Here is a 26,415-nt window from a genome sequence, read left to right on the forward strand (position 1 = left end):
AGTATTAAAAACCCATTCTTAACCGTTACAAATTACAAATTGACGTTCAATACAAAAACACTGTTACAAGCCCATACTTGAGCTTTACAATCCATCCTCAAAGGTGTCAGCTATTTCAAACCATATTCCACTATCACATTACATACCAAAAAATTGTTAAATAATTTTTATCCACTCTCAACAAGTCATTTAGTTGAAAAAAAAAATTGTATACGATGAAAAATATTCACTAGGTCTCTTTTAATTGTCCTAAACCCTGGTCTAATTTCAATTGATAGAAGTAACCTTATCAGACATTATATTGAAAATTTTCACCTAACGTTTAGACCATTTTCCCCCCAATACCTTTCCGTTGTGCAGGGGTGATCTACTCTGCTTTAACTCACTCGCTATTGAAAAGATGGCATTTTATTTAGACTCAAAAATACAAATGTATACAATGCAAATACATAAAAAATAATACAAAATATAAATATAAATATGCAGATTGCAGACTGCAAAGCCTTTTTATTTTGTATGTATTTGTACTGCACATATTTGTATTTGTACTTCTTCGAGCCTAGATACAAAAGGTTATAAAGATTAAAAAAAAACAAAATATACATATAATTAAGTAAATATTTAAGTTGGATTGTTGGTTATAAAAAAGAAATAAATTGTCTGTGTTTTTCATATGTATTTGTGTATACATACATAAACTAGAGTTCAAATATCAACCAATCCCATTAAGGGTCTGTTTGGTTCATAGCCAGAACAAAAGTTGGAATCAGAGTTCTTTGGAATCAGAATCAGAATCAGAATCAGAATGGTCCAAGGTTCAAAATATCGATACGCCCGATACACCAGTATGGGTGTCTCGGGCGAATCAATACAGCTTTTGATGCTTTTTTTTTAATTTTTTTCGCAACCAGTTCAGGGTTCCTCCACCCCCTGAACCGGTCAGACCACCGATACACCCACTGTAAGGGCATATCAGAGGGGTCCTGGGATAAGTATCGGCCGATACGTGTCAATACTTTGAACCTTGAAATGGTCTATTCCCATAGTCTATTTCAGACAGAAATGAGAATGGAAATTGAAATCAACAAGAATATGATTTCATTCCCATAGGAGGTAGGGAATGACCATTCCCTCAAATGGGGGAATGTCATTCTAGCAAGAATGGGAATGAGATTCCAATTCCACCCAACCAAACAATTAGAATCAGAATAACCCATTCCGATCCAATTTCAGACCCCTATTCTTGCAAACCGAACAGGGCATAAATCTTATTTTTCATTAGTTCAGATTTTACAAAATGTTCTTTAACATTTACAAGACATCATCACATTCAACCAATTCCATCTTTCCTTGCACGGTGCAATGGACGCACCATAGATATTGGCTAAAACAAAAATATTATGTAAAGGCCTTAGCCTCTTCAACACCCAACCACATCGCTTCCCCCTTTACTCTATTAAAACCTTTATTAGCATTCTTCCATAGGGGGATATGCATTAGGATGGCCAATACAAACTGACATGGATAATATAAACAGCATTAAAAAGTGATCTGCTCCACTCATAACACGTGTCCATAAACTCGAAAACCACATGGTCAATACATATATTGTATATAATGGAAAAATTTATTATACCGGAAGAGATTTGACCCATCAAAACAACCATAAATTTGATGAACACCACCTGATTGGTCACCTTTTATAGTCGAACCCATTATATAAAATAAGATGACTCAACATTCACAATCAACCGGACAATGCAATTAAACTTTAATCATTAAATTAGTTGGTGACTTACCCAAGAAAACAATAAATTAGTTGCACATAAGGAGAATATCAATATACAAGGGGCAGAATAACAAGAGAGTCATGAAAAGAACACTGCTTCAACTTCTCAAAAAAGCATCTTGAGCTGCTTTCTCCCGTACATGGTTCCAAGTTGAATCTTATTCCTCCTTTCTTTGAATTGATGATTTGATCTTCAAATAGGGGTATTCACTTGGTGCGGTCCAGAGACCCCACAGTATGGTTAAATGGATGCAGAACAGAACAAAAGAAGAGTAGAAATTTGAAGGATATATGTTCCAGCAAAGCTCTACGCCTAAGAACAAAATGAGCCTACATAACAAACACAAAAAGAATTACCGATATAAAAAGAAAGAAATGGAATATGAACTCATAAAACCTTTTTAGGACTTGTTGGGTTATAACATACCGTAGTGGAGTAGAAAATTTTGTTTTCCACAGTAAAAAAGGCAAGCTGTAGAAGTACCTGTACGCCAACAACTCTCACAGTGAGCTTTATAACAGATGGAAGCCCATAGGATGGCAATGGAGCAGGTTCGGGAGGGTTTTAAGAATTCTAAACCCTCTCCGCCTCCTCAAACCTCTCAACCCATACCCTTCCCAAAATGTACAACGGGTTAGATTTTCAGAATCCAAACCCTCCCTGCACATGAAAATGCAAAACCCTCCCCAACCCTATCCTCATTGCATTTAAGGGTGGGGTGGGTCAGGCCCAGGACCTGCATCTAATTTCCTGTTATTATAAGCAATAAACAAGCAAAATTACATGAACAAACATCAAAATTTCCAGTGATGCAATTACAAAATAAAGAAAACACAAACCATCAACTACCCTTGACATAAGATTCAAAACATTATTGAATTCAATACATAATATCCATTGTCCAAGATTGTATATTATGGATTGCGGCAGATCTGGGAGGGTTGGGTTTAACCTAATATAATACTGTACCCTACCCCAAAATCTGCTTTTCAAACAAAAAACCCACCCCATCGAGACAGCTAGGGGAAGGTAACCCACCAGGTAGGGTAGAAATTGCCATCCCTACCATCTAGAGAAGTGTTGACATCCAATGGTTGTGTGTCTGTATACTACCACAAACACTGCCATCTTATCTACATAATATTAGTAGGTTCAAACAGATAACATTTTCAAAGGATTCATGCCCTCGTTGTTCTGGAGTAGAACATCCAGCTAAAGATTTGAGAAAGTAAGATTTTTCAACTGATCTCATGCTGGCCATCCTATGCTACTTTTCCAACCTACAAGGAACAAATTTGAGCTCAAAAATCCTTGCCACAAGATCAAAATTAGCCCTTTTTACCAGTAAAGTTTATCTTTGTCAATTAACATAAAATTGAATAACAAATCAAGAAGAAATAGAGAAAGCACCAAGCTTTAACATGGTTCGTCTCAGTAGCCTACATCCATAGGAAGAGGGAAAAATATCCACTTTGAGAACAAGGCCATGTTTGGAAGTGCTTAAAAATAAATGCTTACTTGGGCCGGGACCACACCATTAAACACTTATTGGTGTTTGGGAAATAAGCCCAAAATAAGTGCTTATTTTAAAAATAAGGGCTTATTTTTTTAAGCCCAAATTTCCAGCTTTTTTTAAGTGCTTAAATAATAAGCACTTATTCTATTTTTTTCTACCAACACTTTCCTCATTTAATTTTTATAATTCCAACAATGCCCTTCAAATGTAAAAAGGTATGGTTTGGGCCATCGATTGTTTCTTCTCCATTGCCCTCTGTAACCAGCAGCATAACTTGGTTCTCCTTGGCCGAATAATCATTCCGAAGGCGGAGATCTATTACCGGCATAACTTGGTAGGATTTTGTTGAGAAGTGGGGTTTTCTTTTGGGTTTTGTTTTGAGCAGATACACAGTTGAAGAAGACAAATAACAAGAAAGAAAAAGACTTTGGCATTGCAAGTGGGTCGTTTCGTGTTGGAAGAATGTCTGCAGCTGCATCTTCACCGGTGGAAATGAGTGCATCCAGATTTGTAAAGTGTGTCACAGTCGAGGATGGGGCCATTGGAAGCCATAAACCAGGAAATTGTTCGAACCCAATATAAACAACAATGAAGTCGTAAACCACGGATTTTACTTCAATACAATGCAAAGTACTTGAAATAACCACAACAAATCTAAAATATCTCGTCAGAACAGACAAAACAACTGTGTAAAACAAGGGTAAACAAGACAGAAACTGTAAAGTAACATTGATTTCTGTAAGGCTATGATGGAAGGTAGTAATGATCACATTGGAAGAGCTGCTAATAAGTTCTCAGAAGAAGACCTCCTTGTTGCTGTAGAAGGTGTTGATGATCAGACTCAGCAGCTGGTTGATCTCAGCCTGGAAGGCAAACGTCTCGGTATCCACCATGATGAAGAAAAAATGAGAAAACAAAGTTGAGATCGTTGTTGATTAGGGTTTGTGAGAGAGAAAAGGAAAAAAGAGAGAGAATGGGTTTGGAGTCGAACTGTGTTGATATATAGGGACTTTACTCGGTGAAAAGGAGAAAAATGGAAATTATGGTATATTTTGAAAATTTAAAGAAAATGAAGGGAAAAAGAGTTACAAGTGCTTTTTGAAGAAAAAACCACCAAGTGCCCAATATGAAATAAGTGCTTATTTTTTAAAATAAGCACTTGAAAAAGCTGGGTGCCAAATGCAAATAAGTGCTTATTCGAATAAGCACTTGTTTTTAACATAAATACTCCCAAACATGGCCTAAGAGATACATGGCTGACTTCTCTACAGATTCACAACAAAATATCCACTCTCACTCAACCTTAATCCCATAAAACAATGGCTTAAATTAGCAAAAGGGCAAATTATATCAGAATTTCACATAGGCCCCTCTTTCTCCCATAAATATATACAAGTCCCCAAAACTTATCAGCATTACAAATATACCCCTATAACCTCCAAAAACCGAAATACAATATATCTCTCTACAATCTTTAAAAAGAAAATGAAACTAGAATGGCTAGTGTTAGTTGGAAAATCCATCAAAACAATTAATTATGCTAAATTGACACATTACAAACCAACAAGACCCTATATTAAGTATCCAATTGATGATAGTTGAAATTTGCTTTGAACTAATTAACATGCACAACATAATATATAAGAGTATCATCCTAAAACATAATAAAACAAAAGAAAATACTCAAGGAAAAATTACCATGAATAAAATTGATAATGCAATGATCTGGCACATACAATTCCAATGAAGTTACCAACGAACATAGTAGTTGCAATATCTGCATTAGTTCCAAAGCCATTTTAGTCCTAATTCAGAAGAAAAGCATAGAAAAAAATGCCATTAGGAGCAAAAAGTATCATCTTATAACCCCTAGAAGTTTGTAACTTACGTTCATTAGTGAGAAGATTGGAAGTAGCAATTCTTAGAGGCATAGAGACAAGTCTAGAGCGCAAAAAACGGATAAGTCCACCCTCATGCCTGGAAAAATATTATAAAGTGAGTAAAATATTGTTAGGTAACTAAGATACTGACAAACCCAATTGCCTTTTAATAGGAACAACTGATCAAAAAGTATATTTTTCTTCCATAACAAGAATTCTTCAACTTCATTTTTTATCAATATTCTTCAACTTCATTTTACAACATCCTCCTGGTAACCTCAGTCATAAACTACCGAGATCCTTGAGGGCCATGGCCTTGAGACATGATGCTTTGGCAATCTTAACCATTTAGTCTAGAGATTGACATAAAAAAGGAAGCAGAAGCTAAGACTTCAGACCAGAGGGAGTTGAATATGAAGATTTCCAGGCTATAAAGTCCAAGAGGAGAGTAACACAATTTTAGTTGAATAGACACTCCATAAGAAACTATGAACATGCTGGGATAGTTCTAGCTCAAGTGGTAGCATGATATGGACCAATAGTGGCCCCATTAGTGACACGACTCCATCATAGAATGATTTGAGCCTATAGTAGCCCTGTTGGCAACATGACTCCATCAGAGCTTAAGTGATTGAACTCCTTAGTTGTTCTTAGTGCACATATTGTGTAAAGATTTAAACTATTATCCCTTGCTGAAACTTGAAAAAAACTGACAATTAATTACAAAACTGAAACTGCCGGATTATCCAAAAAGAGCTTCTAAAAGCTAATAGGTTACCTACGGCCAAGATTGCGTAATGATCCTTGTGTCGATGCATGTGATTATCATAATAAGACACTTCTACATAAAATATTACTTTGTTTCCTTAATAATGTAACATATATGAACAGAAAATGTACAGAATGGGTGTCATTTTTTCTTGTAAAATGTTATCAAGTAATAAAGATAAACTTCTAGACCTATGGTGAGGAACTTTGCTACCTAATTACAGCAAGGGCACAGCTGGATTTGGTATTGCATACAAAATTTACACTAAAAATTGAAGTATGCAACATGATACAACACCCTTGTACAGGTAACCAGGTATCATAGGTGAGAACACAGCTGGATATGTTGTCGGATATGAAATTTACACTAAAATTTGAAGTTGTCCAACGCAATATAATACCCTGGTACATACTGATTAAAAAAAATACGATACCCTGGTACAAGTATCCAGGAATCATAGCCATTTCCTATGGGCATATAATGTTACAATTTAAGTATAAATATATATATATATGAATTTTTAATAGTTTAATCTTGTCTACAAACATGTATGTGAGTCCTTGCTTTTTCATTTTGGCAAGACTCCTGGACACAGTTGGGTTCTAATTCCCCCGTCCTTGTCCATGCAACACTCGTACAAATATGCAAAAAAGTGAAAGTAGCACAACATACAAATAAAACACAAAACTTCCTTGTGTACCTTGCTTGTTTTTAGTTCTATACTTCTATAGTTCTATATTGTGCTATATCACATGTAAATCCCCTTCTGTACTTTTACCACCCATTTATTTTTTTCCAGATTCATTTTACATCCTGAATGCAGACATAGTGACACACACAAGATGAGATTTCGCATACTTACTTGCACCACCTAAAATGAGCAAATGCTGTAAGTAGTAGAAGATGAACAACCAGCAAGGAAAACGCAAACTCCTTTGATATAAAGATTGATTCAGGGATGAATTTGAAGTTCACAGACCTGATAAATTACAGGAAATCTGATTTTTCAGTTTGATAGTTAGAGTATATAGACTATGTTGAGAAAAATCAAAACATCACCAATGTTGGGCAATATTTTATGAGAAATTATAATGACAAAAGAAGTAGAACCAAATGAAGATAGAGGATGTATGCTCCAATTATATTCATATTTCTCTCATTCTAAGGAATAAGTTGTTGACGAGTTTATATTGTGTTAGGAATGGTGCAGAAATGGAAGCACAATATCCGATTGCAGCAAACTTTTGCCCCATTTTCTGTCATTGTAGCAGATTTTCGAATTTAGGGTGTTAGTAATTCTAGGAAAAAAACCTGATTTTTCACTTCCCATTGCCTCCTCAAATCCAAATGCAGACCTAAAGTTTATCACCCTATTAGCCCTATCAGAAGACTTATCACCTAAGGTAATTGTAAAATAGCTCAAAAAGGCAATCACGCCAAGGTCAGATGGAGAGATTCATGATGAAGGGAGGGCTTCAATATCTCATCTACTATAGCAGAATATGTCAACAATAGTTGGGCCTTCTAGGGAGTAGATGCAGATTGTTGTAGCCACTCTTTGATTATCTAAAACATCTTCAGGCTTATAAATTTATCTTCTGATTAGACAAATACAACTCTAGGAGGATGACCAGATAGAAAAATACTGCCTTTCTTAGGGTAGAAAATCACCTAAATCAAAACTCACCTTGCAAGAGTGCAGTATAGCTCCCTTATTTCTAGGCCTGAAGATGGGTTAAAGTGCTCCATTTTTCTTTTACTCTATTCATTCTTCATTATTTATTAATACAATATTATATCCATAGATTAAGCACAGCCTAAGCAGAAAAAGTACATGTAATAATTACCAATAAATACTCAATCAGCAGAACATTGATAATGTGTTGGACAAGATTCACAAGAAAACTAACCAAAGAAAAATACAATATTTCAATTAATAATGGAAAAAAAGCATCCAGCTAGAAGATGTACCAGAAGTGGATGAAGACACGACCAAGATTGAATGCTCTAGAGATATATGCTACTGGATGTGATAATAAAAATGGCAACCCCAACAAAATCTGCAGAAATTTCAACAAATCATAAGACCACTTATGGATGTGATAATCAATACAACACTCATGCTGCAGCAATGCTATTAAAGGTTTTTCCCACTTTGCCTAACCAAAATAAGAAGGAAAAATAACTCGACACTGCCCCATAAGCAATTTGTGGACAGCTCTTACAACCTTAAATTTTCAAACTGACCTACAACTGCCTTGTTCAAGCCAATATCCCAAAATCAGGAGAAAGCAGCTTTGTCTCTTCTATTGATCAAAGTGCACAACTGCACATGTTAAGAGATCAGTCTTTCCAAGCTCCCACATCATTTTTTTTTCACCCCAAACGAAAGAAATGAAATTAAAATGGAACCAAAACATCTCTCAGTCCTTGTTAAAGACTGAGAAGGCACAACCTAATTAACTCCATGCACATAAGCTGGTTAACCCACAGGCCTTGTATGGGAGTAATTACAGGTGGTCATGAACATTGTGATTGGAAACCATAACAGACACCCCAACCTCTTCATCTTTCCCATTATGCAAAAAGCTTGGTCTAGCACCCAGCCCAAGTCTAACTACACCCTGCAAATTGTCTCCCATTTAGCTCTGAAGGTTTTCGGCAAGAGGAAGAAGAAACAAGAGAAAGATTTAGAGAATGGTGCAGCAGTCTTACTCCCTGTCCAGCCCTAATTGATATTTAAAGGAGTGTTTAAAATAATGTACAAGTAATAATGCCCCTCATTAGGAGGGCAGAACATAAAATATTTAAACATATAAAGCTCAAGGTCATTCTTCCCAATAAGAAACATAAAAGAAAAAAAGAAAAAAAGAAAAAAAATAGTGCAAGAAACAGCCAACCCAATAATAAACAAGTCTTACAATACTCCCCCTCAAGTTGAGCGTAGATATCTATCATGCTCAACTTGCCCAACAATACATGGAATCTTGTCTTACATAATCCTTTCATGAAGACATCAGCTAGTTATTTTCCAGAAGGCAAATAGGGAATGCATAAGGTTCTTGAGATGATCCTTTCCCAAACAAAATGCCTACCAATCTCAATGCGGTTGGTTCTAACATTCTGAATAGGATTATTTGCTATGCTGATAGCAGCTTGGTTGCCACAATAAAGCCCCAAGGGACCATCCATCTGAATTTCCAACTCCTTTAGCAGAATTTGAACCCATAGTAGTTCGGTTACACCATGAACCATTTCTCCATACTTTGCTTCAGCACTAGACCCAGTCACAACCATTTGCTTCTTAATTCCCCAAGTGACCAAATTTCTACCCAACAAATGTGCAATATGCAATAGCAGACCTACTGTGCCAACAGACCCTGCCCAGTAAGCATCAAAATATGCTTCAACCAAGGTTCTAAACATCAATACAGGCCGATACGCCAGTTGGTTAAAGCCCCGACTACCCTCTGAACCATGGCCTGACCTGATACAATCCCTGTAGTGGTGTATCAGGATGGCCCCGATACGATACGTATTGACTGATATGGGCTGACACGTAACGAAATTTTGATACTTGGCTTCAACTACTAGCTTGAAATGTTTCTTGAACAATAAACCCTTTACTAGATATTTTTTTTGGTGAGGTGAGAAATTCTGGGAGCTTGCACAAATTGGCTTACAATATGAGGTCTGCTGAGGGACAAATAGAGAAGTTTAACCACCAAGCATTGACACTTCTCTCTATGAGTGTACAATTTTTTTTTTATAATTGAAATATATTCCTTATCAAGAAAGTATAAACTGACACAGTAGACCAGAGAGAGGTGCAAGGTCCGGCCCCACCCTTAAGTTAATACAACATCAATAAGTAAGGTATTAAATAAGATAAGACAAGATTACAAAGCGGCCCAAAAAGTTCCCTGTTTGCCCCTTGTTTAGCAAGACAATCAGCAAATACATTTGACAACCTACCCTCCCACTGCTTGAAAGTCAAAATCAAGGAGTGGAATATTCTCCACTTTGGAAGGTTAGTGGAATATTCTCCACTAAGGAAGAAACATGATGTTTTGGGGATCGGGATAAAGAACTGAGGTGGGAGCTAAGGAAGAGTCTGGAGGACACAATTTTCAAAGAAGAAATTAGTTGGAGGCAGAAATCTAGACATAAATGGGTGAAGGAAGGAGATAGGAATACAAATTTTTTCCATGCTATAGTGTTACAGGCCCGAGAATAGGATCTCGTCACGAGTCAGTCCACAGGGAAAGCCTCCTGTTTTCCCTTGTTCCTCCCTTTTCTTGAGGAACCTATCTTGGCACCTTAATGGTGATTTGTTCAAGAGATCACCAAACTCTCCATTGCTCTCTTTCTTGACTGAAATTTTCGATGCCTTTTATTGAATAATATCAGCTCCTTAAATAGAAGATTACAAGAGGTAAGAGTCCTACTTTTAGGAAGACTCCTTACTAATCTATACTACTGAATAGATAAGATAAGAACACTGAATAGATAAGACTCCCTACTAATCCCTACTACTGAAACAGATAAGATAAGAATACTGAATAGATAAGACTCCCTACTAATCCTACTACTGAAAACAGATAAGATAAGAATGCTGAATAGATAAGATAGAACTTTATCTAGCTGGAATTAGATAAGATGAGAACTGAGAACACCCAATTACTACTGCCGGCGGAGATACTTCTTCCCAATAAACGTGTCCACATCATTACTCCCCTCCTGGACTAAGAGCTTGTCCTCAAGCTCGAAACCAGGATAGGTGTCTTGAAACACAGTCAAAGGAATCCAGGATAGGTGGAATGATTTTGCCCTCTTGGATCAAGTTCCAATGAAGGGGGTTCATCCTCATCTTCCTCTTGTTCCACCAGGAGACAGAAAAGTCTCTTGCACTTGTGCCCTACTGAGTAAAGTTCATCACAATTAAAACACTGTCCCCTCGCCCTGTGCTCCGCCATCTTAGCCCTGGACAAGTGCCTAATAGGGGGTGCAACAACGCTGCTCCCCACACTGGATGCCGATTGGAATTGTTGCTTGTCTGTGGTTTCTGTTCTGCGGCCGAGTTGCAGCTTGCATTCGAAGGCGCGAGCTAGATTCATGGTTGTAACCAGGTTGGGGGGATGTTGCATCTCCACATCCACCCTCAAGGGTTCTGCTAACCCTACAGTGAACATGTCTACCTGCTAGTCCGGTCGTACCGATGCTGCTCTGGCAAGGAGGGTGTGGAACTGGCACTGATATTCAACCACCGTTCCTGTTTGTTTGAGGTTGATCAGTTCACCTAATGGGTTGCTTGTTAATGGGGGCCCAAACCTGAGAAGGCAGTAAGATTTGAATTGGGTCCAACTGAGCCCGGGTTCCTCCTGTTCCAATCGATAAAACCAAAGTTGCGCCTCCTCCGTCAAGTGAAATGCGGCTAGACTTACCTTGTCTCTGTCCTTTGTCCATTGGTTGCAGAAGAACTGCTCACATCGGTACAGCCACCCCAAGGGATCACCCGCGCCGTTGTAAGAAGGGAACTCCAACCTGTTGAATTTGGGAATGACCGCGGCTCCCTGGGTGACGATCTGTTGTTCGCCAGATGACTCCGCCATGTCTGGTCGACGGCTGTTAGTGGTTGTCGCTCCTTCTGGGTTCCTTTCCTTGTTACAAAAAAATAACTCCATCAGGCACCGTAACTCTCGGACATCGTCCTTGATTTCGCATACCTCCGTGTTGTTCTCCACGAGCCGGTGCTCCAGATCACCCATGACGCCTTGCTCTGATACCAAATTGTTACAGGCCCGAGAATAGGATCTCGTCACGGGTCGGTCCACGGGGAAAACCTCTTGTTTCCCCTTGTTCCTCCCTTTTCTTGAGGAACCTATCTTGGCGCCTTAATGGTGATTTGTTCAAGAGATCACCAAACTCTCCTCTGCTCTCTTTCTTGACTGAAATTTCCGATGCCTTTTATTGAATAATATCAGCTCCTTAAATAGGAGATTACAAGAGGTAAGAGTCCTACTTTTAGGAAGACTCCTTACTAATCTATACTACTGAATAGATAAGATAAGAACACTGAATAGATAAGACTCCCTACTAATCCCTACTACTGAAACAAATAAGATAAGAATACTGAATAGATAAGACTCCCTACTAATCCTACTACTAAAAACAGATAAGATAAGAATGTTGAATAGATAAGATAGAACTTTCTCTAGCTAGAATTAGATAAGATGAGAACTGAGAACACCCAATTACAGCTATTGCCGGCGGCGATATTTCTTCCCAATAAACGCGTCCACATCATATAGCTAATAGCAGAAGAAAGAAAAACACCATCTCTAAGCTGATGGTTGATGGGACAGTTTTAACTCAACAGAATGAGATTGTCGGGGCTTTTGTGGAACACTTTAAATCCATCTTTAGGAAGCCTCTGTTTAAGAGATTAAGGATTGAAGGGTTGGATTGACCTAAGCTCCCAGATGAGTTGATTATGTGGTTGGAAAGAGAGTTTGACCTGGAAGAAATAAGGGATGCCATTTTTTCTATGGATAGATCTAAAGCCCCGGGCCCTGATGGTTTCACAATGGCTTTTTATCAAAGACTGCTAGGAGATAATTAAGGCCGACATTCAAAATGTTTTCTCAGAATTCTTTGGAAGAGGAGTGATAAACCCTAGCCTGAACTCTACTTTTATTGCTTTAATTCCGAAAAAGGAGGGAGCTTGCCACCCTAAAGAATTTAGACCCATCAGTTTGGTTAATAGCCTCTATAAGATCATTGCTAAGGTGTTATCCAAAAGAATTAGAGAAGTGCTTCCCACAATTATATCCCACAATCAAGGTGCCTTTGTGATGAATAGACAAATTGTGGACGAAATCTTAATTGCAAATGAGAGTGTGGAAGATTATAAAAGTAGAGGGGAGAAAGAGTTTGTGTGTAAATTGGATCTAGAAAAGGCATACAATATGGTTGATTGGTCCTTGCTGTTGGAAGTTTTAAAGTCTTTTGGGTTTGGGCAGAGATGGTGTAATTGGATAAAAGGGTGTATCAGGACATGCCACTATTTTGTATTATTGAATGGCAAGGTGGTAGATCATTTTCCAGCTGTTTGGGGTATTAGGCAAGGGGATCCTCTTTCCCCCTTCCTCTTTACCCTAATTGCTGAAGTGTTAGGAAGGCTTATTGGGAGGGCAGATTCAAGAAGTTCGACAAGTAGTTGGAGAGTTGGGAGGGATAGGGTCCCGATCACTCACCTACAATTTGCAGATGGCACAATTCTGTTTTGTGGTGGAGATGAGATTAGATGGGTTAGCAACCTAAACATGGTGATTAAGGTGTTTGAACAAGTGAGACCAACCTCAAAGTAAACCTTGACAAAAACTGTGTGATTGGCATTAATATGAGTGCTGGAGAGGTGGAGGAAAGGGCCCAAGTGCTGGGTTGTGAGATGGCTCAATGGCCATTGAAATATCTGGGGCTCCCATTAGGGCATAATCCTAGAAAAAGGAGCTTTTGGAATCCGGTGATTGACAGATTCACTAAAAGGTTAGCTTCTTGGAAGAAGAACTGCCTTTCTTTGGGGGGCAAGATAACCTTGATTAAGTCAACATTGGCAAACCATCCAGTCTATTTCCTGTCTATGTTCAGAATTCCTAAAGGAGTCTGTAGGGTGTTGGAAAAACTAATGAGGGCCTTCTTATGGGAAACGGGGGAGGAGAAAAACGGACCATAGAGTTAGGTGGGATCTGGTTACAAAATCCAAAAGTGAAGGGGGACTCGGGTTGGGAAATCTGTAGAAGAAGAATGAAGCGCTTTTGGGGAAATGGTTATGGAGGTGGTCCAAAAAAAGGGAGATGTGGGCTAAAATAATCCTAAGTATCCATGGGCAAGAGGTAGCTAGCTGGGATTCGGGGATATCATCTAGGGCTTCAAGAGCTTCTCCTTGGAAGTCGATCCATGCCATCCTTCCTTCATTTCTTCCCTTCATCAGGTATGATCTTGGCTCTGGTTTGTTTGTGAACTTCTGGGAACACACTTGGGTGGGAGACATTCCCTTGAAAGAGCAGTTCCCTTCTTTGTTTGCTCTTTCAAGGTTTAAAAATGAACCTGTAGCAACCTTTGTTACCTTGTCTAATTTTGCTATTGATTGGAACTTGGGTTTTAGAAGGGCTCTTAGAGATTTTGAATTGGAACCCATTTCTAACTTTCTTAAGATCTTGGACGAGGTAGTTCTTGACCTCTCCAGTGTGGATACTAGGGTTTGGTCTCTTGTTCCTTCGGGTATCTTCTCTTGTTCCTCTTTTTTCAAAGCATTAACATAGTCTAGTCCGGTACTTGGGTCTCCTTTTTCCAGTTCGGGAAGTTTGGGGTAGCCCAATTCCTCCTACGGTAGGTGCTTTTTGCTGGGAAGCTATCCTAGAAAAGTGTAACACTTGTGACCTACTTCAAAAGAAAAGGCCTAATTGGTGTTATCCCCGCACTGGTGCATCTTATGTAAGAAGAATGGTGAAAGTTGTTATCACTTGTTAGTTTCTTGTCCTTTTGTTTTAGATATTTGGTGTAGTTTTTTTCTTTATTTGGTTGCAGGTGGCCCTCCCCTTCAAGTGTGCAAAGCTTGTTTAGTTCTACTTCAGTGAGGGGTTTAAAAAAGAGAGGTAAAATCTTGTGGAGATGTATTAGAGCTGATGTTTGTTGGACGGTTTGGGAGGAAAGAAATCAAAGAATATTTCATGAAAAAGAAAAAAGCAAGGAAGCCATCATTGAATTAATATATGTTAGGGTGGCTCATTGAGTCAAGTCTTTAAAGCTCTTTGAAGCCTATTCAATAGGAGACATAATAAGAAATTGGGAAGAAGTGGCTCGGTCAGCTCCCATGTCTACTACTCTTAGTCCAGCTTGGACTCCACCAAATTCAGGTTACATGAAATTGAACTTTGATGGCAGCAGTGAAGGAAATCCAAGCCCTTCAGGCATATTTCAAGGATGAAGAAGGTCGAATTATTGCTATGTTCTCAAGACCTATAGGTTGAGGGGATTCACTGAGAGCTGAAATCTTGGCAGCTCTAGAAGGAATTAAAAGAGCTAAGCAGTTGAAGATCAGTAATTTGCTGGTGGAAGGTGACTCTCAGCTGATTATTAGATGGTTGCAGAAGGAAGAGTCCAGCCTGTGGAAGTTTTCAAATGAAAAAAAAATAAGAAAATTAATCAGTTAACTCAAAACATGCATATAAGGGTTCAATGGGCCAAGAGGAGTGCTAACTCTATGGCAAACACTTTGACTAAACAGGGGGTGGGAAGAGCAAAATTCTTTTGGGCTCTTTTGTAATCTGTTTTTTCAGTTTTGACAGGGAGGGTTAAGACTTTTTACCCCTCCATTCTGGTTGTAATTTTCCATCTTATTTCTTAATAAAAATTACTGTTATTGATAAAAAAAAAAACTACCCTCCCATTGAATCCTAATAGTCATGTTTCTTGTTAGCCATTTAAAATTTTTACTGAGATCCCTATAGCACCAAATGACTGAATCCAGATTAATCAACCACCTCACTACCACTTTGGAGTCTCCTTCAACTTATAAATTCTCCACACCAATTTGGCATGCAATCGTAACACTTTTAAAAGCAGCTAGGTGTAAGTTCGGTGGTTAGGCTACGTGAGAGTGGTCTCCTTGAAAGACAAAGGAAAACTGGTGGCAGGAGGTAAGTTGAAGGCTAGGATAAATGAGAATGATAAGGTGATAAGGCCGAATGAGTAATGGAATGATTGAATGATGACTTCGTTATGAGATGGTCTCTAATTTATAAGGAGGGATCTCGAGGTCCCAAAAGGAAGGAGCCAAAAGTGTTTAATTCCTACTAGGGAAGGGAATATTGGATTTGTTGTTGGTCATTAAGGAGCATTGCTATGGTTTCACCACGTGTCTTATGAGATCTCTCAAGGTCTAACTTTCCTTTCGTCCGAAGATTCTCATAATCCGCATGTGCTACTTCCTTTCATGACCCATTTAACCCTGGCACTGGTGACATCATCATTTAGCAGGTGCACTTTTATTAGACCCATGTGGCGCCTTATCGCGTGTGTAATTAAAGATGGACGTGTAACCGATATTTGTTCCTGGTCTACAGTGATCCCGCGGTTCTGTAATGGTCTTGGATTCATCGCAATTCCCCGCACATCCAAAGTTCATCACAGAACCGCGCGCCTAAAGTTCTTCGCGACTCGTCTTAAATACAAGTTTGTCTCAATCGTGCGATGAGTTATACATTCATCACAGTCGTCCGATGGATTATAAGCTCATCACAGGCAATTGATGAGTTGTGAACTCATTGCAAGAGTCCATGGGGTACCAATTTGGTATCCTCTGTATTCTGATGGTCTAAGTGATCACTGTGTACCTACACTAGGAGTTCGGCCATAATAGAGTTTCCAAAACCCACTAGGCCCAAGAAAAAAAGCTACATTGTTGTCCTTATCTCACAAAACACCTCCTATGCCCAAGGGTCCTAGGTTACCCTAACTACTTCCATTAAAATTCAGTTTCACAACCCCTTTAAGGGGAGGAGTCCAAGAAACAATGGTCCAATGTTTTCGAAGTGAAATGTCCAAAAAAACGCAAGGGCCATTTTGCACCTAATGCGCAAGCTGCAAGGCGAGGTGCACGCCTTTTTGAAACAAGGCACAAAAATGAAAAAAAAATCTAAGAAATCCAAAAAAAATGCCAAAGATTCAAAAAAAAAAACAAAAACTATTATCTTAAATTAAAATACATAAACATAACATGTAAAACATATTCAAGCATGTAAGTTCCTAATCTCTTATTTTTTTCCCCTTGCATTACTTCAAATTGCTAATGTGTTGTAAAACATTATGCATTCTTGATTCTAAGAGCCGCCTTTGTACCAAGCCCCTAGAGGAAAGCCCAAACAAGTCCATATTAGGGTCTAAACTTCTTAATCCATATTAAAAAGAAAGATTTTATAACCTCGTGTATCTTTTAAAAATATAAAATATCTTTTATTAGGGTGAATAAATGAGTAACATTAGCAAATATGGGGTTTTGAAGCTTCGGTGAGCGAGCGAAGTGAGCAAGTCAACAAATTGCAATGGAGACCCTAGCCCCAGCTGCTAAACACACAACAAAACAAAAAAAATGCATAGATTTTCAAAAGGTGAACACCTGGGCTGAAGCGCACCTTAAAATACGTCGTGCCTATGCACCTAGGCACGCCTAAGGGGCACCTTTTAAATCATTGTGATGGTCCTTTCCATAGTAGAATGACTGGAAGCCACAGCCAACTAGCTCAACCAATTTATTGCCCTTGTCAAGATACCGTCCTTAACTTCTATGAGACTCCTTTCCTTGAAAAATTCTAGCATTCCTCTCTTCCAAAATTGTCCAAAGGTCGACAGCTCTAATACATCTCCACATAATACTCCCTCTTTTCATAGGCCACACAAAGGAAGGCGACTCAAATAACAAAGCTACTTCATTGGAAGAGTCCACCTGCACCCAAACAAGGCAAAAATCCAATTCCAAATATTTGTAGCAAAGAGACATGATATTAGCAAGTGGTGAAAGTCCTCACCATGTGATTTACAAAGAAAACACCAATTTGGGGCAAGCATAAAGAAGGCCTTCTCTTCTGCAAATTATCCGAAGTATTAGTCTTCCCATGAAATACTTCCCAACAAAACACAGATTTTTAAGGGAATAGGTCTAGTCCAAACCTCCTCAACAAGGAAAACCTAAGGATTCGAGGAGGAGCAAAGGTAACTAAAGGAAGCAACCGAAAAAAGAACCTTTGGGTAAGGGGGACCAAGTCCATCTATCTGGCTAAAGAGGACCCAAACAGACTTGATGCCAAGAAGTCTTTTAGCATATAATTCATCATCACCTTCTTGCAACTTAAGTCTTTAACCTCAAATGTAATGCGAAGAAGTCTTTCAGTATTTGAATCTCCTCTGAGTCATTTCCAATGATCACCATATCATCAACATGCATAATAAGGCAATTAGACTATCATTTTCCTTCCTAATGAATACGGTGTAATCAGCACTACTTTGCTTGTATCCCACATTTTTCATGGCTCTACACAATCTTTCATATTATGCTCTACGAGATTGCTTCAAGCCATGTGATACTCTCTTCAATTTATACACATTTCCTTTCGTCATATCCTAGAAGGTGCCTATATAAACTTTTTTAAGGCCTCCATTAAAAAATGCATTCTTAACATCTAATTGATGCAATAAAGTAGAACCCATATATCATTTAGCTTTACAACAAGAGTAAATGTCCCCTTATAGTTAATGCCTTCCCTCTGTATTAATGCCTAAGCAATCAAACCAATTTTTGGCAGGGATTAAGAATTTAAGACCCTAGCATGGACTTATTTGGGCTTACCTGAAGGGCCACAATGCTTAAAAAAGTACAAAAAGCACCAAATGTAACAAAGGTGCATGCTAGGACTAGGTGCAAGGCACACCAAACACAAACCTTCTAATCACTACTAATAAGGTCATGTATCATGTCTTTCATATTCAATTCCATATCCAGCCATGTCCTCGTCATTAGACCTGTTCATGGACCAGGCTCAGGCTTGGTTGTTGCCAAAATTTCACTAGGCCCAGCTCGAAGCCCGAGCCCGACATAGTGTAAAGTCAGGCTCAAAGTCAGGCCCGTGAATCATCAATCGTCATATCTAGGTAATATAGGTCATTTTCCTTATTTTGATTATACTCCACTTGTTGGCCAGATAAAACACTTCCTTCTCTACATGAGTCTTCATGATTGCTTTCCATTACTTCACACCATAATGTCCTTCTTGGTAACTTGGTTCCTAGTAACCATTTGTATTTCTAAAACCCCTTTTACCCTACCAACATATAGAAGCCTATTATACACTAACCTAACACATGGTTAACAAATTTGATATCGATGGACATTTCTCCATGTAGAGATTGAGAAATTTTAAAGATATGTCGTTAAGATATTTGGAAAATCTAAAAAAACAAGAAGTTTTTCTAGAAACATGGAATTAATGATTAAACCATCAAATAATCAGTAGAATAAATATAAGTGCACATTTAAGGCTCAAAAAAACAAAGCAAAGAATTGGATAAATCAAATAGGAGAAAATTTAGAGACTTCACTGATTTCTTTCTCTTTGTTTCTTTTTAGTCTTTTAGCCATCTTCTTTTCATTAACTATGTCAATTACTTGCAATATTGACCTCCTTTTTCTTTTTAGTTACCATATATTTTGGATAATTTGAGAATACCCATTTATAGCTATATGAATGTTACTTTTTCTTTTGAATTATAATGACTTAGTAAGTAAATAATATCAAAATAATAAGCCGATTATCCAATCACCAATTCCCCATGGTCCTTTTGGGAAAATATTTAAAAATAAAATGATTTTAACAAAATATCGAAAATTTTTAGTAGTGTTCTAAAATTTTAAACCTTAAATATATAGTCCATTAATGAAATCTGAAATATCACCAATTCCCCATGGTTCTTTTAGGAAAATATTTTTAAAAATAATGATTTAAATGAAATTTCTAAAAGCTTTTAATAGTATTCTAAAATTTTAAACCTTAAATATATAGTCTATCAAGGAAATCTGAAATACCCCTGACATATCAGCAAAGTACCAGAGATATTTGGGAAAAAAAGATTCTTGGAAAATTTTGTATTGCCACCTAGCAAAATGGGGATATTTCGCCAAAATCGTTGATGTTGCAAACCATGACTTAACACATGATAAGAAACTAAAACCTATACAAATTTAGCATGTCCATACATTGTCGTAATACTACATGCCTTGTGTAAAACAGAAAAGGAAATCATAGAATACAAACCTGAACCAACGCTGCACCTGCCAAGGCCATTATCACCCTGCAAATACTCATAGCCTGCACCAGAAATGTTCAACAAACAAGTAAGAATCATAAAAAACTCACATAAATAAATTCAAACTTCATGACCTATGAATACATTCTTTACATACATACACAATTTGGCTAAAATCATACAGTATACCTTTAGCATGAGGAGTAATAGAGGTGGTGCGTAAAGAAGCACATTCATCTTTATTGAAACAGCTGCACTATATGAAGAAAGACAAAATAAGTTGGACCAATTCTTATTACACAACTTGAATATATGGCAAAGATTCAATTTCAACCTGAATACCATCAACCCCAAATGCCATCTCTCGTAAAGAATTAATGCCAATGAAGCATGAAGGAAGGTCATGGCAAAACAATCATTGAAGAGCCGGAGCACAAAAATGGAGTGGACTCTTTTAGACAAACAGAGCAAGGAAAAAGCCCAGCACGGAAGCTGCAAGACAGTTCACAGTTCCCGAACAATCAAATACAAGAGTGACGTTGAGAACAGGCTGCCACACTCATAGGCATAATCAAAAAAGTATATGTTAAAAGGGAATATATAATGTACAAAACAACAAAGTGATGTGCAACAACATACAAGTTTGCTTACTCCTATGGATCTATAAAAGAGATTTATCCATGTAAAGGATAACGGAACTTGTTTACATATATACAAGAAAGCGACATATACAAAGGAGTCTTTTCATCAGTAACCGAAATAATTTATTAATATGGAAGTTAAAATACAACAAAATATACTAGCAGTATGATCACTTTTTTATGTACAATCACAGTCCTTGTTGTGCTGTACACTCTATGAAGAGTGGATCCTTGATAACAACACCATTTCAACCAGGGTTATTCCCCCCATGTTAAGTACCAAAGTAGATTATTTTTTATCAATAACAGGAAAATTCCATTAATGAATAGGAATCAAGTACAAAGGAGGGGAGAGATAAAGAAATACAAGATTACAACGTAGCCCCAAGCAAATGATTTCTACCCACCCCTTGTTTAGCAAGAGCATCTGCAAGGAATTAGCACATCTTTTTACCCACTGCAATCTCACCTCCATACCATGAGTCAGCATCTTGAAAAGTCTTTGTTCATTGATGTAAGTCCACATACTATCATCTTCCTTCCCCAGCCTTCGGATTACAACTTTAGAGTCTCCTTCAATGATCAACCTGTTAAATGTAGTTCCTTAGCCCTTTTCATACCCTCCATCAAAGCCAAAATTACTCTCAGTGAGCATCACTAATTGGACCAGAAAACATAACTATGACTGAACCTCCCTCTGACCTAAAAACTCCACCAATCCCTGAAGGTCCAGGTTCACCCTCACTGTTACCATCAAAGTTTAGCTTGATAAAACCTGCACAAGGTGGAGACTATAAAGGCTGCACAATTCTTATGCCCAGAGCTGAGGTTACCATTTCCTGCCAATTATTCAATAGAGTCCCAATGTGAATGTCATTAAATAACTCCACTGTTTTTACCCAGTGAACAACCCTGGAAGTGATCACTTCTATGACTGCTTCTCTATTTCTCTCCTTTTCAGCAAATATTCTTTGGTTCCTTTCCTCCCAAGTTGTCCAGCAAACTGCCACTCTAGTACATCTCCATAATATTCTACCCCTCCTCTTTGTCCAGCTCAAGTTGTCAAGGCGACGCCTAGGTGGGCGCCTAGGCGACAAGGCGCCCTTGGAGGCTCGCCTCGCCCAGTCGCCAAGCAGTTTTGTGAAGTGGGTTATAAAATACTTTTATATTTTTTATTTTTTGACATTATAATTATAAAATAGCCATTATTAAACTAGAACATTCATATTATGTGTTTATATACTAATTTCTTTTTATTATTTCTTATTTTGTTAGGGTTTAATCAACGCAAACATTGCTAACTGCTGTATTGAACCCATGGTTCAAAGTATCGATACACCTCTGTGTATTGGCAGAGGTGTATCAGTACTTATAATGATACTCCCCCTATTTTATTTTTTTTATTTCTTTGGTTTTCAATTTCATTTTTAAATATATATATATATATTATTTAAAAAAACGGGTCCCCAAAAACACCTGTAAAGAGGTATTGGGACCCCAAAGATACAATACAATACACCCGATATGGGGTGTATCATATCAAAATTTTGATCCTTGACTGAACCCTCAAAAATTTCAAAACCTGAACCAATAAGCAAAGGAAGAACTTAAAATTTTGTCTAATCAACACATTTTCTTCTTCCACCTTTTCTTTTCTTCTTTCCTATAACAAAAGTAGGGGGGTTCAGACCCTATATTTTATGAATTTTCTTTCCTTTGTTCTTTTTCTTCTCATAAAATGTTGATTTTCTAGACTTAAACATGAAATTTACACTTCTCTTATGAAAATTATGAATAATTATTAAGGAAAGATGGTTATGAAACCTAGGGAACTACCCTAGTATATATGGTTTTACTTGAAAAAAAATCCATTGCCTAGGCGTCACCTAGGTGACTAGGGGACAAGGCGCCCCCCTATCGCCTAGCCTCGCCTTGGCACCTTGAAAACTATGGTCCAGCTACCAGCAGAAGAAGTCAAAGAGGCCTTGTAGACTTAGTGGGGGAGTCCAGCTGCAACAAAACAAAGAGAGAAACCAAACCCAAATATAAGTAACAAAGGGCCATGAGATTAATAAATGGAAAAAAGACTCACCACTGGCTTTACAAAGAGTACACCAGTTAGTAGACAAGCACCAAAAAGGCTTCTTCCCTTGAAGTTGGTCGCAAATGTTAATTCTTCCCAAGACTATTTCCCAGCATAGTGCCCCAACCCTTGGCAAGACCAGTTTCCCCAATGATTTAAGCGCACAAGCGAGCCGCATTTTGGGGTATGTGCCTCGCCTAGGTCCTAGGCGCACCCCTTTCAAAATCATGCGCCCAGATGCGCCTTGTGCCTCAAACCAAGCGTACGCCTTTTTAAAATTTTGCGCTTTTTGCCTTTTGTTGAGTCTAACGTTGTTCATTCATTCATTCCAATAAAATATCTTCTTAAAAGGCAATTGAAGTTATAAAATCATTATCTTTCATGTGAGAAATAAGAATTTCAAACCCTAAAATGGACTAGTTCGAGCTTGCCTCGAGGGGCGTGGTACAAAGGCAACTCATAGAATGAATGTTTTACATCACATTAGCTACTTGAAGCAATGCAATTAAGGAAAAAAAGAGATTGTGGGTTTTACATGCTTGAAAATGCTTTATATGTTTGCTTTTATTTTTAAATTTTCATTTGAAGACGCTTTACATGTTATGTTTATGTATTTTAATTTTAGATAATTGGTTTTTAAAAACATTTATTTTAAAATTTATGTTTATATTTTTTATTAACATTATGTTTAATATTTTTTGAATTTTTTGCATTTTTTAAAAATTTTTGGCATTTTTTTTGAAGTATGAGAGTTGTGAGTTGGCAAAGCATTGCAGATCAACTTACTCACAAAGTAATAAAAGAAGTTCTTTTCTTTTTGAAATTGTGCATACTAATGTTTGGGGCCCTATCATATTCCTGCTATGGGTGGGTACAAATACTTTCTATTGTTTGTTGATGACCACTCTCGATTTTCATGGATTTACCTCATACGCTCTCGGGATGAGGTTCCCACTTTGACCCACATTTTTCATCAAATGATCCCGACTCATTTTGGGGTTAAAATAAAAAATCTCAAATCTGATAATGCCAAAGATTTGCAAAACCCTTATCTTCTTATCTCCTTGAACATGGAGTGATTCATCAGAGCACTTGTCCTCATACACCTCAGTAGAATGGTGTGGCTGAGAGGAAAAATAGGCACATCCTTGAAGTTGCAAGAAGCATCATGATGAATACTAATGTTCCTATTCATTTCCGGAGGGATGCCATTCTTACTATTGTTTATCTCATTAACAGGATTCCTTCACGAGTCTTGTACATGAAAGCTTCTTTTAACTTGTTGTATCCTAATAAAGAGCAATTTTCTGTTCTTCCCAAAACCCTTGGTTGCACTTGTTTTGTCCAAATCCTTGGGCCTGCCCATTCAAAATTTGATCCTAAGGCTGCCAAATGTATCTTCCTAGAGTATGCACAAAATCAAAAGGGGTATTGTTGTTATAACCCTATCTCAAGAACTAGATTTGTATCTATGGATGTCACCTTCTTTGAAGATGTCCCCTATTACCCTAGGGTTTCACCTCAAGGGGAGAGTGGTGAGTAGGGTGTGTTTGCTCAAGATGTTCCTTTGCCAATTCCTGCAACGGGAGGGGAGTGTAATGAGGGGAATTGTCAAAAGTTTAAAGAATTGAGGGTGTTCCACAAAAGATGGTGGCGGCAAGTTGGTTCTAGTAATGATCAGTCCAAGCTAGTTCCTATCTTTTCCGCGGAACCAGATTCAGGTATTGCCTCCTCCTTACCCACTCTTACTACTGATGGCATACCCTCTTCCACTACTGTGCCTCAGCCATCCTTAGATGACCTTGACCTCCCGATTGCAGTACGTAAGGGGAAGCATCGATGTACCTCATCCTCTGCCCATTGTATCTCTCATTTCCTTTGTTATGATCGCATTTCGTCATCATATAAGTCCTTTTTGGTCTCCATTGCTGCCATTCCTATTCCTAGACAAGTTCAAGAGGCCCTTGTTGTCCCTGAGTGGAAAGAAGCAATGAAGGTTGAGATGGATGCCCTTGTAAAAAATGGTACTTGGGAACTGGTTGATCAACCAAGAGAGAAGAAGCCTATTGGGTGTAGGTATTCACAGTGAAGTATAATGCTGATGGTATAGTTGAAAGATATAAAGCTAGACTGGTGGGTGGTGGCTAAGGGATACACTCAAATTTATGGTATTGATTACTTGGAGACCTTTGCACCAGTTGCAAAAATGAATACCATCAGAGTTTTACTGTCTCTTGCTGTTAATTTCTCTTTGCCTCTGTTTCAAATGGATGTTAAGAATGCATTTTTAAATGATGACTTGCAAGAGGTGTATATGGATTTACCTCCTGGTTTTTATGATGCAAAGATTGGTAAGAAAGTTTGTAAGTTGAAGAAAGTTGTGTATGGTCTAAAACAATCTCCAAGGACATGGTTTGATAGATTCAGACTTGCTTTGGAAAGAGTTGGCTATGTTCAAGCCAAATCTGACCACACTCTGTTCATTAAGAAGAAAGTATTTACTTTGACTCTCCTAGTTGTGTATGTGGAAAACATTGTTGTGACAGGAAGTGATATTGATGAGATTAATTCCCTTAGGCAACTGCTTAATGAAGAATTTGAAGTAAAGGACCTGTGTGAGTTGAGGTATTTCCTTAGGATTGAAGTGGCAAGGCCCAAGCATAGCATTTTTGTTTCCCAGAGGAAGTATGTTCTTGATCTCTTGGAAGAGACAGGAAAATTGGGAGCTAAGCCTGCTGATACTCCCATTGAGAAAAATCAAAAGATTAATGCAGAGGATGATGAGCCTCTGGAAGATAAAGGTATGTATTAATGGCTTGTAGGAAGACTTCTCTACCTATGTCTGACTTGCCCTGACATTTCTTATGCTGTCAGTGTTGTTAGTACATGCACTCCCCAAAGACCTCACACCTCCTTGCCGTCAAGAGGATTTTAGCCGACTTGAAGAGGTGTCCAGGCCGAGGTATACTTTTTAAAAATAATGACCATATGAAGATCGAAGTATACATTGATGCAGATTGGGCAGGTTGTATTGATGATAGGAGATATACTTCAGGGTATTGTGCCTTTGTTGGAGGAAATTTAGTTTCATAGAGGAGCAAGAAACAAAATGTTGTTGCTCGGTCCAGTGCTGAAGTTGAATATAGGTCTATGGTTAATGGTGTTACTAAAATATTATGGCTGAAGTCTCTCCTTACAGAATTGGGAATTGAGTTTGAAAGACCCTTGATATTATATTGTGATAACCAGGCGGCCATTAACATTGCTCACAACCCAATACAGCATGACAAAACCAAACACATGGAAGTTGACAAACATTTCATCCGAGAGAAAGTTGCCTATCAAGAAGTGTGACTTCCTTATGTTGCCACTAATATGCAGCTTGCCGATGTCTTCACCAAGGCAGTCAACAAAATCAAGCTTGAGTCAGATTTAAGCAAGTTGGGAATGATAAATATATTTTCCCAACTTGAGGGGGAGTGTAGAGAAAATGGTTGACCAGCTTGTGGTCCCCACTTGTTCATATGTTTTTCCTTTGTTTATAGTGTTGTTAGAATTCTTTTTCTATTGTTTCTTGTAACAGGGGCATTCCTATCATTGTACCACTTATTGTTATAGACCTATTTTAAATATCACTTGGGGTGGCAGAACAAGCCTGACCAAACCCTCTTTCTCTTCTATTCTCTCTTCCTCCTCTCTTCTTCTCTTCTCTTCTCTTCATCTCTGTTTTCTTTTGTTTACTAAACAGGTCTGGACCTCCTTGGTTTCAAACAACTGTGGGTAAAATAAGCACTCTTTCCCTACAAACTCTCCACCCTCTCACCAGAACACTCAAATCTGTTCTATGGATTAGAATGCCTACCACATCAGCTACTG

General features: G+C 38.0%; 1 protein-coding gene across 3 annotated transcripts in view; it reads right to left on the reverse strand.

The window, feature by feature from the left end:
• Nucleotides 1-1,609: 1,609 nt before the first annotated feature.
• ALG3 (asparagine-linked glycosylation 3) overlaps nt 1,610-26,415 on the reverse strand; it is a 72,534-nt gene continuing 47,728 nt past the window's right edge. For all 3 annotated transcript variants that reach the window (XM_088891236.1, XM_010277872.3, XM_088891235.1), the window contains 9 exons: nt 20,150-20,307; nt 20,005-20,071; nt 19,824-19,877; nt 7,927-8,015; nt 6,818-6,934; nt 5,195-5,283; nt 5,005-5,083; nt 2,217-2,273; nt 1,610-2,119 (listed from right to left, as the gene is read on the reverse strand). In XM_088891236.1, coding sequence (XP_088747362.1) covers nt 1,948-2,119; nt 2,217-2,273; nt 5,005-5,083; nt 5,195-5,283; nt 6,818-6,934; nt 7,927-8,015; nt 19,824-19,877; nt 20,005-20,071; nt 20,150-20,307 — 882 coding nt within the window. In that variant the 3' untranslated portion in view covers nt 1,610-1,947. The remainder of the gene's footprint in view (nt 2,120-2,216; nt 2,274-5,004; nt 5,084-5,194; nt 5,284-6,817; nt 6,935-7,926; nt 8,016-19,823; nt 19,878-20,004; nt 20,072-20,149; nt 20,308-26,415) is intronic.

This window comes from Nelumbo nucifera, chromosome 7 (assembly GCF_055504915.1).
Source record: "Nelumbo nucifera cultivar China Antique chromosome 7, China Antique-T2T, whole genome shotgun sequence".
In the NCBI taxonomy this organism is placed as follows: Eukaryota; Viridiplantae; Streptophyta; class Magnoliopsida; order Proteales; family Nelumbonaceae; genus Nelumbo; species Nelumbo nucifera.